Source organism: Branchiostoma belcheri, unplaced genomic scaffold, assembly GCF_001625305.1.
Source record: "Branchiostoma belcheri isolate BF01 breed outbred unplaced genomic scaffold, Haploidv18h27 scaffold17, whole genome shotgun sequence".
Classification (NCBI taxonomy): Eukaryota; Metazoa; Chordata; class Leptocardii; order Amphioxiformes; family Branchiostomatidae; genus Branchiostoma; species Branchiostoma belcheri.
The window spans coordinates 404,171-419,112 of NW_017803157.1; the positions used below are offsets into that span (position 1 = coordinate 404,171).

Consider the following 14,942-nt stretch of genomic DNA (forward strand, 5'->3'; position numbering starts at 1 on the left):
AATCATTTACATAACGATTATCGAGAAACCTTTCTGGTTGCTGGTCCACTTTTTCAGAGTTAATTGACAGTGTATGTTTTAGTTCAGGCACAGTGGATCTTTTTCTGTAAGCAGCCCTTATCCTTTTTTCCATGGTTTAAGCGATGCAAGCTCCAGGGTTCGGCGGTACTATGAGAAGGTATGGAAAATTCTCATCTGTTTTAACAAATACTATAGCATCTGACCCGGCTACAAATAATGTAAATTGTTGTTGTTGTTGTTGTTGTTGTTGTTGTCCTTTTTTAACGTCACTAATATCTCGCTAGACGTGGTATCTTGGTGCTGGTTTACACTTGGTTCAGTTCAGAGTCAATTGTCTCACTTGGTGACTGAAATGTAAAGACAGAATTAATAGAAGGGTATCGTTTCCCAGTTCGAGATCTCAACGGTAGGGGGTCTGTGACTCGTAATTATCTGCAACCATGTTACGTACCACCCCGCAGTTCTTTTTTTGTCTCTTTTCCACCACACATTTTATCTATTCTAGATTTTAAGCTTTTTGGTGAGAGTTACGTGTCATTCAATATAAGTCCGACGTTTTGGTTCGCCTGTATTTTCTGATCATTTCTTACACTGGACGTGAAAGCCCCGCAAAGTTTGTCGTAACTTGAAAAGTATAGAACAGCTGTATTGAAAAAGGTGTACAGGTGATATAGCCGAATTAGCTCTCTAAGCTTTACATTAAGATTCCATTAAGAACATAAACATCAAATGTTTATCTTAGTTACCTGCGAGAAAATGTCAAAGCGTATGTTTGACGTGTTTACGCTTTTTCATTAAGAAGGTTAAAATGTAGACTTTTAGCCTCCTAGCCTCCTTCGCATGAGCGCAGACTTCTGAGGCGGCGGCGTTTATTATTAATTTCGGAATGACGCGAGTTATGCCGCGGAGGGACGGTTTTGCTGACGAAAATTTGCACAGGCGATATTATAACCTGGCATCCAGTCTATCGTGGTTGGGGTGGGTTTTCTTCGGGGCTGCTGAAGCTCTTCCCCGCCCGCCTGAGACTAGATTCCCCGGTAGGTTTTCCACGGCGGGAGTTTGATCAGGCCCACCACGATCATGCCTTTCCGAACGGTCGTCGCCGTGTCTCCGATCCCGAACGGTCATCGCTTTTTCAAGCGGCCGTCGCCATTTCCGAGCGACCAAACTTCAATATGAGTTGTTTATTGCAAATTCATGCCCGAGGGCTAATTGCAAACAGACATTGACAAGAAAAATGAGGTTTCAATTCTGAATATCCGCGGCATGTTCGTGACTTCCCGGGGTTCTTGGAAATCTGGAGCGCCTTTCACATGTTTGTTCTTCCAGATTCCAGTAGCACGGGGGCGGGGGTTTGGGAAATGACCTACTATTTCCCGTCATGACGGAAGAGAAAATTAATTATCCCCTTCGTAAGTTCAGGCGATGCCCACGTAGACCAGTAGTCCATGACCAAACAATGTAAAGGCATGTTAGCACGCACGTACACACCCTATTGTATATGTATGACTCATGTCTAGTGACGAAGGTCCGAACTTCAAGTGCACTGTGAACTGTTAGTTCTATGTCGGGCTGGCTTTTGTCATAGAAGGGCAACCCACCGCCTCTACGGCATCAAAAACTCAGAAAAAGCTATGTGGCTTAACTTTACGTTTAGGTGAAGTGATTGTGGTGTTTTACGTATACTTTTGCGGTTGGAACAGCACATAGCAGTTAACAGAGTACGCGCGTTTGCTACGCAGTGAACTTTATTGACACAACAGAAGTACAACGACTTCCGTAAGGTCTTTAATACATGTAGGGATACAGACAGATACGTGGGTACAACAAACTTAACCTACGTATAAAACAATAGATGGATCAACTTGTTCTAAGGTCTAAACATTCTTCGATATATTTACCTATTTGTACACAGTAAGAGTTATTACCTTCTAGAATGAAATTGAATTTATCTATAGCATAAAATGTAACACATTCCGTTGAGCAAGCAGAGAGAAGGTTGAACAGCTTTATGCAAACATAAAACCACCACATATTTTTTTACGATCTACAGTATACATGATGTAGTATACCCAACTAGCTGTGGTAAGGTCCTGGCGTAATTTCATGCATAATTATGAGTCAGTTTTAACGAGAGGTGCGGTACTCTCCAAAGGCCACGGTGGGTAGTGACGTGTGTTAAGTTATGCGGTGACGTACTAAGGGTGAGGGCTATATTCGCCACAAAGCGCTTCCTCGGACTTAAAATAACTCCAGACTGAAATTAGTTGTGGACAAGAAGACACCGTGTGCCCACTTTTGTAGCGCCACAGGACTCGTTTTTACAGGTATTTGGTTTTGTTTTATTTTATACCAATCGCTAACGTTAGAAATAATAGTACTAGGAAAGATCGCACAGCCGTGTTCTAAGTATGTTAGGTTTTAGGTATGGTTCAAACAGGCGGAAAATCAAAACTTCAGGCTAAAAAGCTATAGCAACCGGAGCAACTGTAACGGTTCTCTCCTGGTGAGGAAATAAGAACACACACATAGTTAAAACCACATACAGACACATACATAAATAAACCATACACAGACATACACAGAAACACAGACAGACTCACGTATTCACACACAAACATGTACACGCTCACTGGCACACACCCACAAAACACGTTCACACAAACACACGCAAACACACACACAAACGCACACACAAAAACACACACACGCACACGCTCAAACACACCCCCTCACACACAAGCGCGCAAACACACACACAAACGCACACACACAAACACACACGCTAATACACACACACACACACACACACACACACACACACACACACACACACACACACACACACACACACACACACACACCTACACACACCTACACACACACACACACGTCCACTCCTTATACTAGTACATATGAAACAGCTGCAATTCCACTTTGTGTAACACCTCATACATTCCAGCACGGGTACAGGTAGCCTAAGGCGCGCGCACTAGCTAATTATATGTTAGATATCCTGACAGATAGCCATACTGATGAGCAGGCCTTGAGGGTAAGAACCGGCAGCTTACTTCCTTTGTGTCTATGGGAATGTGTCCTTGGTGGAATTGTTTATATAGAGTTTAGTACTCGCCTGGTTGGAGAAACACGAAGGCGATCTGTACTCATGTAATGTTACCTTATTGATAGGTTGTCAACTTTAATCTCCAAGCAGATGTTGGGAGGATAAACCGTAACGTCTCAACAGTAGATATGCCCCTTTCTGTGTCAAAATCCTCAGAAAATGGCAGCTAGGAAAACATTAGCTCCCCTCAACATCTACTTGGAGATTAGGTCGACTTAAAGTGACCTCCATGCTAAACATAAACATCATAAAGGTAAACAATCCGTAATGGTATGCATACGTAAGAGCTTAAATTAGACTCCATAAAAACAGAAACATCATAAATATTCAGAGTAAATGTTCGTCATTGTTGGCACAATGCATATACTTACAGTCTTTACGTACGTATACCTTTGAATTATTGTTATTGTTATTTTCCTTCTTTTAGCCATCTTGTATTTATGTTGAGCGCGTGGGATGTTTACATGACGTAATTCAAAACATGTAACAGAAATAATAACCAAAAATAGCGCAGGTAGGGCATAATTAAGGTAAGGCAGGTAAGGCAAAAAATACGCAGCTTATCTTAACAACACCTTTGTCAGTATTGTCCTCGGTAAACGGGCAATTGAGATGCCGAAGCATTGATATCGGTAGGATCCATGCTACAGACTACACAATGACATTCCCGTTAAGGCCTAAGAAAAAATGTTGTGTTTCCTGTTTCAGTCCTGAAAAAAGAAATTAGGGTTGGTAGGTAGGGATTATCTTTTTTTTTCTTAATTTTTTACTGGTCAATTTCTAGTGATCTAACTTTTATACGGGTTATATTATACGGGTTAGGAAAGTAAAACTTGGATTATAATACTTATATTTTCAATGTCAATTTTGGAAAACAAATTGTTTAACATTTCATCACTCTGATGTCAGATCATGGAGTTAGAAAAGGTCGATCAGCTCGGAAAAATGTATGTCCCTTGCAGATGTCCACACAAAAAAAGGCGAGGGTCGGCCGTTTTTTTTTCTAGGGTTGTTTCTTCGGAAACAGGAAACACAACATTTTTCCCTAAGCCTCACTGCTTGTCACCAACAGTCCCAAACACGCACTGTCGCCAGGTGATCTGTCCACCCCGCCCTGTTAAAACGTCATCCCCACTTTGTTCGCCGACAAATATTTCACACGGCGTTATTCATCCGGTGTGACATCGGGCGCGTCGTCATCTATAATTCAGTAGTACAGTATAACTCCCGCCCAAACAAAACAAAGGAGGACTGCTGGCCACTTTTTAAGTAACGGTTCAGACTTGTCACAACGTCTTCACGTCATATGGCTGTGTACAAGTGAGTTATAAGGGCATGTTTCATTTCATTTGGCTTCTTTTTCTATAGCTTGAATATACGAGTGCGTCCATGTTGTAAATTATGCAGCCCCTAATTCAAGTACATTGTGTTCCTTTGTTGGACTGCAAATGTTACGTAAATGTTTTTATTCTATTGATTTGTAAGAAATTCTACTAAGGCCACACAGATTACATTTTATGGATGACATCCACGCGAGCATTGATTGCAAAAGTTTTGCCTGTTCTGAAAAATAAAAACACCTCCTCCGAGGCTCTGGCCTGGGTGCCATCCTCCGTAGTCCATGGTAGCTAGCAGCGACAGTAGGGAGCTGGTGGTAACTATAAGGGATGGCCCCACGGAAGTCCAGAACTTGAAGTACAGACTACAGACTATAGTACCAACTCAAAAATGCCAAAAAGGCCAGCATGTGCCAACCTGTTGTAAAAGTCGCTATGTACTACCGCAAATTTATAATACCAGCTTTGTATCCGTTGGTTTAGCAGCATTTTTTGGCTGGATTTTTTTTATTCACCCGCGAGCACTAGTTTGTGGGTCTTCAGAGGATGGCATCCATAAAATCAATTCAGTGTGGCCTGAAAGAAGAAGAAAATACTCCTTCGCCTTTCATAGTGCCCGACAGAAAAATATTCATGGATGGTCTTTGTTTCGCTGTATTGTTCTATACACTATAGCTATGCCCATATTCCTGTCAGAACGCGTCAGAGGCAATAAAAAGAACGATGTCATATAATACAAGAACAATGCACCTTCCTGGTTACATATCGTTAAACAGACGAGTGAATCGCGTGTATAGAAATCGCGTAGGATAGAAACAATCGCCGTTACTATCAACAAATATCACCACTCACCACAGAGATCTGTGTGAATACCAGTTCAAACAAGTGTTTTGAAGAGATACAGCAAATTCATTTTTATCCTCTGGAATTGCACCAAGTTCAAGTATCATCTTTTGAACCAAGAATTGTGTATTATTGGTTAATTCTCACATTTCAGGTGAGTTTGTATTTTGCTGGTTAAGGTTGAACGGTTAAAGGCGTTTATAGATTTACTTGGACTTTTCCTAAATTCAAAATGTATGCTATACTTACAATTTGTAATCCGGAGAAATGTCTATATATGATTATGCAAGGGATAATGTGTCGTAAACACCGCGACGACCTTCGTCTTTTGTTAGTAATACTGATTTTACGACTAGATTTTATCATGCATGTATTTTACTGCAATGTGAAGTTGTAACGGCATTACAATATTGTAATGTTTTCACTCTACATTACACAAAAATGTTACTAAAATGTGTTGTATATACTAGTAATGTACTAGTGCAATATATAGTTATTAGTGGTTATCAGGTTGGTAATAGTTTAAAACATCCGTCCGTTTAATAGCGAACTAAAGAATATTAGTGGGTCAACCTTGACCTTACATTCGCAGCAAGGCAGGTATTTCCTGTGTAAGTTTTGTGCACAACCTAAAAGGTCAATACTGATCTGCCAGGTTACTCGGTGTAGCTGTACATGTGGCATTCAAAGCTTGCATTTTTTACCCTTAGCTTCCCTCTTAATATCGCCAATGGAAACTAGTCTAGCCTGTTCTGTTCTGATCTATTGTTTTGTCTTTTACTTTGATGCTGTGATGCATTTCAATCCTTTTATATGTCATGTTCACAGAATCAAAGTCATTTGTACAATGATTGAAAACTTATTTTTCAGTGACATGTGGCTGTTGTAATAGTTAGCAGTAAACGTAGCATAATATAGATATCATTTCTTGTTTAACAAGGCTTATGATGTCAAAAGTTGAAAATGTTCCCCGTGATGACATCGCCGATGTCCACGTTTAAGGTTGGTTCAAGGAACCTTTTTTGCCCGCCTTGTTTTTTTTTCGCCCTACCGCATTAGATTTGGAGTCTGTGGAGGATGTCATCCATCGAATTTACTTGTTGTGGACTGAGTATGAAAAATGCCGTTGAACAACAATGTTGTGTCCCCATGTTTTGTTGCGAGGCTTGCATGCGACCTTTGCGTGTCTAAGAGTGATTGTTACTATTTTTCAAACGAACAAAGAATTAAGCTTCATCTGCGCCGACAATTATTCCAAAGAAACTGTGCTTATTATCTGTTGAGACATAAACATGCAGGTGTTTCTTGGCCAGGTTGTGAATCTGCGTACATGAATCCACTTGAAACACATCTGGACGGGATCACATCACTTAAGTTACACGGCACCCAACTAACTAATTTTTTGGAGACGCCCCAGGGACGGAGGCATATTTTTCACAGTACGGTGATCGCTCTGACCATATTTTTTGTACTAATGCATTCCATAGGGAACTTTTTCTGAGGTGTATGGTGATTGATACATGGTTGCTGACAAGATGATTAACACCACATTCCTGACCCCAGACTAGTTTTGGTGTCAAGTGTCTTTTATTAAACTGATTTTGACGATTTCATGTGGTTTAGAACAAAATGGGGAATGTGACATGAATTTGTCCGGAATTGATTCCAGACATTTATTTTTTTTTACTTTGAACCAAACATTTTTACAAGTCCTGAACCGGTCCAACAAACCAGCACACAGCGCTAATGTCATATACATATACCTCCTACAGAAACAAGGCTTACGCGGTCTCCCCTCCGTGGGCCACCAGCACTGATTTCGAGATGAACAAGTTCAAGCGCCCCCTGGCGAATAGCTTGGACCGACAGGAACAGGCTACACCAGACCTGATGAAATATGTGAACGACAACGTCATTGGCAGGGATAAGATCATCATCGGGCCTTACGGACCCAGAGAAGGTGGGTTGGAACGTTTGGAAAGGTAGCTTGTAGCTCATATAACTCTCGCTAGATATTGAAAATCATATTCTTCGTGATACTTTGATATTAAAGTCGATATTTAAGTCGATATTAACAGGTTTCTCTTTGCTTCACAGTGACATACTGTGACTACGTGGCTTCAGGAAGGTAAGTCACCATCACATCACTTATTAATTACTAGTAATATTCATGGTCGGCATCATAATGATAGCATAAATGCCTCCGCTACTGTGGCGTTGCCAAAAAGCATGACATATCAAGGATATATCCTGTCTATAATGCTTTAGAATCATCACACCCAAAAGCTACGTGTACCTGTAGTATAGATATGTCGATTTCTTCCTCTTGAATGTAAGTTCTATCATCGGCCATGTGTTCATGTTGCTAACAGTCTGTGTCGTTTGAAAAAAAAACATAGATCACTGAAGTTTATCGAAGACTACATTCGTGAGGAGGTTCTGCCGCTGTACGGGAACACACACACCTCCACCAGCGCTGTGTCACTTCAGACGTCTGCCTTCAGGGAACAGGCTCGGTGAGTTAGGCAATGTGTACCGGCGTGGTCGTATTCGTTATTACCTTTGTACGGCTTTGGTGCTGAAGAATTTTCTAGCAGGTTGTGACAGAACCAACTACCAAGAAGATCTAAGCAAGGACATTATAATGCCCTTTTCCGTCACAAGAAGTTTGTACCATAATCCAAGCCTTCCGTTTAATATTTGACAGGCTCGTCCGACTGGCTACAACTCGTTCATTTTAGGTTTAGTAAAATAACGTGTTGGGATAGAATGATACCACATCAAAGTAAACTGGTTTATGTGACGTGGAAATGTCTTTACAGGAAAATTATCCACAATGCCGTGCACGCTGGACCGGATGACGTGGTCATCTTCTCCGGAAATGGCTGTACAGGTGCGCTGACCACACTGATCGACGCCATGACGTTCACCAAACCACCGGTAAGGAATTATGCACATTTTTTATGTACAATCTAACCCTTGTCCTGCTGGCATTTTTACACACTATTTTCAAATAATCAAGTCATAGACCCTTGACTTTTTTGCCGGTTGCGTAGTCACTTCCGCATTTGTTGCGTTTTGCCGCGGTGTGATGCATTGAACGAGAAATACCCCCAAATCGTACATATATATTACTATACTAGTAAACTGTATGTGCAACACGTATATATACAGTGGCTCCACAGGACTACCACTGAGTAAGCTATTCTACTATGTGACATTGTAACAAGTACAACTATTTTCTTGAATCCTTCAGGTGATTTTCGTGGGTCCTTTTGAACACCACTCCAACCTGCTGCCCTGGCGTGAGCTGATGCCTAAGGTCAGTCTTAAATACAGCTGAAGTGTATTAATCTCGATTCAACATGATCTTCTTTTCATGCTGTTCAATATCATCGTCTTCATTTCATGTTGTTCATCATGATCTTGTTCCTTTCTCCCACGCTGCTTTAAATTTCCTTCTGGTATCAGGTGGAGGTGAGTGTCGGTATTGAGATTTCTACTTTACTAACACAGGAATACTAGGCTGTATCTACATTCTGACAGTATATTCCGTTTCTTGCTACATGTACGTATATATAATTAGTCTAATTTTTAACATTTCTTTCTTTTTCCTCCACACAGGTCGTCAGGATCGAAGAAAGCTCCAAGGGTACGTTAGATCTTAAGCAGCTGGACAACCAACTAAAGGTGAGCAGGACGTGGATTATTCAACAATGTACTGTGAACAATGACTTTCAGTTATTTGACTTTAACCGTTATTAATTCTTGAAACAGCAACAAATCTTTTTTTTTAATTGTTTCGAAATTGCAGACGTGGCAGGGTCGCGGACACCCCATGATCGGCGCCTTCTCGGCCGGTTCCAACATCACCGGCATCATGACGGACACGTCCCGGGTTTCCACCCTGCTGCATCGGTACGGAGCACTGGCCATCTTTGACTATGCCGCCACGGGTGAGTTTAGTCATATTTGCTCCCTCGTGTCCTCCATGGTGCACATTTCGGTGTCTTGGTTGGCGTAAGTTGTCATGTTTTCTTATATGAAGAAAGAACCACATTTTAGTTGCTGTCAGAAATAGTGCGATGGCCAAACCTAAATGTGATTTTACATGCAGTCTGGTGTGTGTGTGTAATGCCGAAGAGCGGTCATACCTACTGTGCAATACAGGTACAGAAAGTATTACTGTAGCCTATCTAGTGTGCGATATACGTTTGAGTCATGATAACTAATACCATGTACTGTATCTGTTTCACAGCTCCCTATGTTGACATAGACATGAACCCACCAGCAGACAGGTACGTTCAAACGACTTACACATTCCCATAACTTTGCACATTTCTTGTGTTTCTTCTATCTAAAACAACCTCCTCACATACATTATCTAATATTGAGGATATATTAAACATATGCAGGTTAACATCTAGCGGCGAGGAAGAAAACCTGGCGTACAAGGACGCGATCGTCCTGTCCCCGCACAAGTTGGTGGGAGGTCCGGGCACACCGGGCGTACTCATCGCCAAGAAGCATCTCTTCACCAGTACCGTGCCTCAGCCGTGCGGAGGTGGAACAGTTTTCTTTGTGAGTTACGGCATTTTGATGTTATCTTGGAAGTTCATCTGTGTTGGTAGAAGTCATTTTGAAACAAGTTTGAACTGTCATTGCTAACACAAGAAATTGGACTTACCCAAATTTTCGACCGTACAACTTCAGTCTTTGTTAAGGAATGAGCAATCCACCGCTTCCGCGACGTCACGCAGATATAAGTGACTCCGTGAGCAGTGTATCATAGGTTGCAGAAAACCTGTGGCGCCCCCCGTCTCTGGTGAACTAGAAGGTTGCAAAAATCAAACTCCTATTTCTTCTTTTGATTTCGAATCCTTCAAACCGTTCAGATGAAATCACCGGCACTAGTATTAGAGGCGTTTTAAAATAATGTTATCAGTTTTTATATTGAATGAAGACCTTTATTGTACATTTTTGCCCCACTGGGCTAAGCACAGGTCACATTATACATATTCGAATACATATTCATATAAATATACATATAACTATTACATGTACATGTATATATAAATGTCTAATGCATTCTAGTCTTTTCAACTTCTTCTCGCTCCTTAGTAATTGTATAAATGTAAGATGCTGTATGAGTAGTTAGATTTGGTTTATCAAAGGTTAACAGGAATATAAATTTTTCTTTACTTGTTAAGAATCCGAAGTGTGGAAATTTACTTAGAACATGTCCGAAGAGTATGCGTCTATCACTGTCATATAAAGGACAATCTATGGTAAAATGTACTTCGTCCTCTATAATGTCTATAATTTTTTCCAGGTTTCAAAACATAACCAGGTGTATCTGAAGGATGTGGTGGAAAGGTGGGAGGGGGGCACACCGAACATCGTGGGCTGCGTCAGGGCAGGCCTCGCCTTCCAACTCAAGCAGGCCATCGGCGCGAGCAACATCGTCCGGCGGGAGGACGAGCTGGTCAGGTCGGTGTCTTCTCAGTATTTTTTTTATTTTGGTGACGGCACACTCAATTTTTTTTCGAATTATTTTATGCCGCCACCAACGCAGAGAACCATACTAATTTTCACTTAAGTATTAAGTGTTAAGTGCATGACTTTCCCAAAGGGCACAAGATTGGTGGCATGTCAGGACTCGAACCCAGGACCTAACTTCGATTGGAGAAAGTCCGACGGTATTGAGGTCACCTTGTGGCGCCGAATGGCAGCCGCACAGACCCTTGCGACAGTTTCACAAAAATGTGTGTGGTGAAAATATGTTATATGTATCATGTATTCTGTGATTGTAAACCCTGTATCAATTCAGTGCTATAAAAGGATGCATGCGACTGCACAGGTAATGTTTGACCAATAAAACCATTTATTTGACCAATAAAACATTTGTTTCCTTGATACAGGCGAGCCTTCAGCGCGTGGTCCCAGTGTCCGAACCTGATTCTGGTCGGCAGCCACCGGGCCAAGCGGGTCCCCATCTTCTCCTTCCTCATCAGACATGCGCAGTCCGGGCTGCTGCTGCACCACAACTACGTCTGTACCCTGCTCAACGACGTCTTCGGCATCCAGGCCAGGGGAGGCTGCGCATGCGCAGGACCTTACGGACAGGTTGGTACAATCACTACAATGTCATGAATGCTCACATGTTTAAATGTTAAAACTTTTGTTCCAACACAAATTAAAGAATTCGTCGAAAATGGTGAATAGCATAGGGATTTTGCCGATCAAATAATGTATGAATGACCATCTTATTTCAACTTGTAGTGTCATTTGTAGTAGAGTACCTCTGACTGATCGTGTATTCCTCTCCAGGACCTTCTCGGCATCAGTGACGAGATGATGAGAAAGTTTGAATCTTTGCTGCTAGGAAGAAAGTGAGTCATCATCGTTGTCATTATGTCATGTTCATTAATAAATGATCTAGAAACTGAAATCATCGGCAATAGATTGATGTTTCTTGATCTATCTTTTACCTTGTTGACATGTGATAATGTTTTTTTCCTCACCAGACCAGATGTAGATTCCTCCGGCACCAAAGTAGCAGACCCGACATCTCGCGAGATTCTGAAGTAAGTTCCTTCATTATCATCGAAGACATATAGCAAGCAGTCGTCTTGTCAAAACGTCCCAGTAATTATTACCTCATTTTCCTAGTCGCACTGACCTTCGGGAAGTGTGACGTCAAGAGTGTGTCAAAGGTCGCCAGAAGCCGATACCTGCCGCCGTCCTGAAACGTAAATGATGCTGTAGTAACTGTTGCAATAATAACGCAGACATTGAAGATGCCATTAGAGTGTATTCAAGGTGTTATGCCACGGTAAACTGTGACGACTCAGATACTAAACCTTGTTGTGGCCCGCACAGACCCGGTTTTGCCAGGCTGAACCTGGTCTACTTCGCAGACGAACCCTGCATACAGTTTGTTCTCCGAGCCATTGCCATGGTAGCAGAGCACGGATGGAAACTTCTACCGCAGGTAGGAAAATATACCGAGTAGCATATTTGTACTACCTGAAATGTTTCCTATAGAGTAACACTTTTCAGTACATAACATTAGGACGACTTCCCAGCATGATGTTTCCAACACATTGACACTACAATTCAAGCACTTAACAAACATACTGTATTTTCCAGTACACGTTTAAAAGAGAGACGGCGGAATGGAAGCACAGGTCGCACCACAAACAGAGGCCGAGCCGGAGGGGGAAACGACTTGGCCTGGACTCCGTCAGTTACACGTCCGGTCAGATGACGTACACTTCCGTTTCGTCCATCCCAGAGAAGATGCCGCCTGCAAACTACCAGGAGTGTCTTAAGATGGCGGAGGAAGTCTTTGAGTCGGCGGAGGTTAAAGACAAAGAACTGGTGAGTGTAATTTTGGATCTCATCGACTAAGGCTACTATCTCAAACTAAGCATTCTCTGTTGGTTTGCTGTAGTAGCCTTTCTCTAACATCCTGTAATTAAAGCAGATCTTTTGGTTGCTGCAAAGACATAATCAAATTGGCCAGGCTGTATCCATTTAATTTCGCCATCCAAGTTTTGATTCTGTCTTTGCAGCCACCAAAAATCTGCTTGGAGATAAGTCTTTCTACCCAATCAGGGAATGAGATGATGGCGGCACAGTGAGTCTGATGTGCTGGGAAGTCGATATCGTCCCCCATCCAATTCGATAACATAGATATCACGAGCATGACATCACAATAATGATCCCCTTACCCTGCATTTTCATCTCGTGTCACCAGGAGGAGCTTGGCATTGAACTTCACGACAACCCGTTTGAGTTTGACGAGGACGGAGCGAAGTTCCGATGGTTCCTGCTGCCCAGCGAAGCGCGCCGCTACCTGCAGCAGCCGGAACTGCAGCAGGGCCCGCCCAAACCGCTGCCCTTCAAGGTGAAGACCTACGAGGACGGGACGACTCCGAATTCACAGAAGGCGCGTCTTCACAGACGGAACACCGCACAGAGCAGCGACTCAGAAGCGAAACCTGAGAACGGCAGAATTGGTAAGCGTCTTCGAAAGGTGTATATGAAGCTAAGGCCACAGTAATTTTTATGGATGACATCAGCGCGCGCATTAATTTTCCCGATTTGAGAAAAAAATGAAGAAAGTTTGATGCCTTCTGAAAGTGGTCAACATGCCAAAGAAGATAGGAGACAAGACAAGGCATTGTTCTGTCTTTTACTTTAATGCATTGATGCATTTCATTCATTTTATATGTGATGTTCATTGAAGCAAAACCATTTGTACAATGATTGAAAACTTTTATTTGACAAATGGGTGTAGTAACGGTTGGTGGAAAGTACACCACAATATAGGTATCAATTCCTGTCAATGTCAAAATTTGAAAATGTAGGAACCTTGTTTTTTTTGGCCCGCCTTGTTTTTTCGCCCCATCGCATTACATTTTGAGTCTGCGGAGGATGTCATCCATAAAATTTACTTGCTGTGGCCTAAGTGAATGATAGTCACATTTTGCAATATGATATACATCGACTTTTCTGTGATATTATTCCGTAATCTTTAACTAATGACCCTCTCCTCACCCCTAGCACGTCCAAGGGTGGTCCCGACAGGAGGGAGACAGCGGAGAGTCGTCTCCAAACGCGGCGACCCGCAGTCCACAGCCGTCATTCGCGTCAGGCTTCCCAAGGTCAACAACGGCAGCCTCGTGTCCATGCAACAGGAGGAAAAGGCTGAGGCGGTCTGATACCATGTAGTTTTGAACCATGCTGCTAGGGGACGCTTTCACACGGACAGCAATAAAAAAACTGCTAAAACAGCGTCATTCAACAACAGCAGCCTGGTGTCCATGCAGCAGGAGAAGGCTGAGGCGGTCTGATACCATGTAGTTCTGAACCATGCTGCTAGGGGGCGCTTTCACACGGACAGCGTTAAAATAAGCTGCTAAAACTGCTTTACAACATAAAACTGCTCAATGCTGCTGATGTTAATAATTATGTTTTTCTACGTTATGGAGTGGAGGTTTAATGCAATTCTTCATTCTGTTCTTTGTAAAACAATCAAAATGCATTATTTATCTAATACCAGCTATCGTTAACTGTTACAGCAGAATGGTGCATTAAGAAGTAGTTAGCCAAGAGTTAATAACAAGAAGAGGAAAATATATAATGCATAAAGAGTCCAACTAGACAGAACTAGGTGGATTGGAACAATGTATGATATGAAGTTACAGTTAACTAATGACCGTATCTGTCACGGAGAATATAATTGAACCGGAAGTCATCGTGTAACGATACTATGTATATATGTGTACAATAGGACAATATTGGATCTTAAATTAAGTGTAAATAATTATTTCATCATTGTACATCTATATCAACCCAACTCTAACATGATTGTGTGACGTTCGATTTACATAAATAGAAAGTTAAGTAAATCCACACTTCTTTAAGCATTGGCCGTAAAGGCTGCAAGGGCTATTTTTAGATTTAATCATACCTGTTAAAAGGTATGATTAAACTTCGATTTTTTATCTATATTTTCTATTACTTCACTCTGGTAAGAAATGGACACAGTCTCATAAATTAAAGTTATATTTGTAAGAAACTAGACTAGTCATGAGTGATATTGTTTA

General features: G+C 41.8%; 1 protein-coding gene across 2 annotated transcripts; it reads left to right on the top strand.

Moving 5' to 3' along the window:
• The first annotated feature begins 77 nt into the window (after nt 1–77).
• On the top strand, nt 78–14,868 carry LOC109466673. Of its 2 annotated transcripts, none has more exons than XM_019764410.1 (18): nt 78–178; nt 7,098–7,285; nt 7,423–7,453; nt 7,725–7,841; nt 8,148–8,265; nt 8,582–8,647; nt 8,950–9,015; nt 9,140–9,281; nt 9,584–9,623; nt 9,741–9,906; nt 10,658–10,815; nt 11,247–11,451; nt 11,656–11,717; nt 11,853–11,912; nt 12,208–12,319; nt 12,478–12,708; nt 13,088–13,349; nt 13,897–14,868. In XM_019764410.1, the coding sequence occupies exons 1-18, from the start codon at nt 144–146 to the stop codon at nt 14,052–14,054; spliced, it is 2,217 nt and encodes a 738-aa protein (XP_019619969.1). In that variant the 5' UTR covers nt 78–143; the 3' UTR covers nt 14,055–14,868. The 2 variants fall into 2 exon arrangements, with proteins under 2 accessions (XP_019619969.1, XP_019619970.1); XM_019764411.1 differs by lacking the exon at nt 78–178 and adding an exon at nt 2,092–2,348.
• Nucleotides 14,869–14,942: the final 74 nt, after the last annotated feature.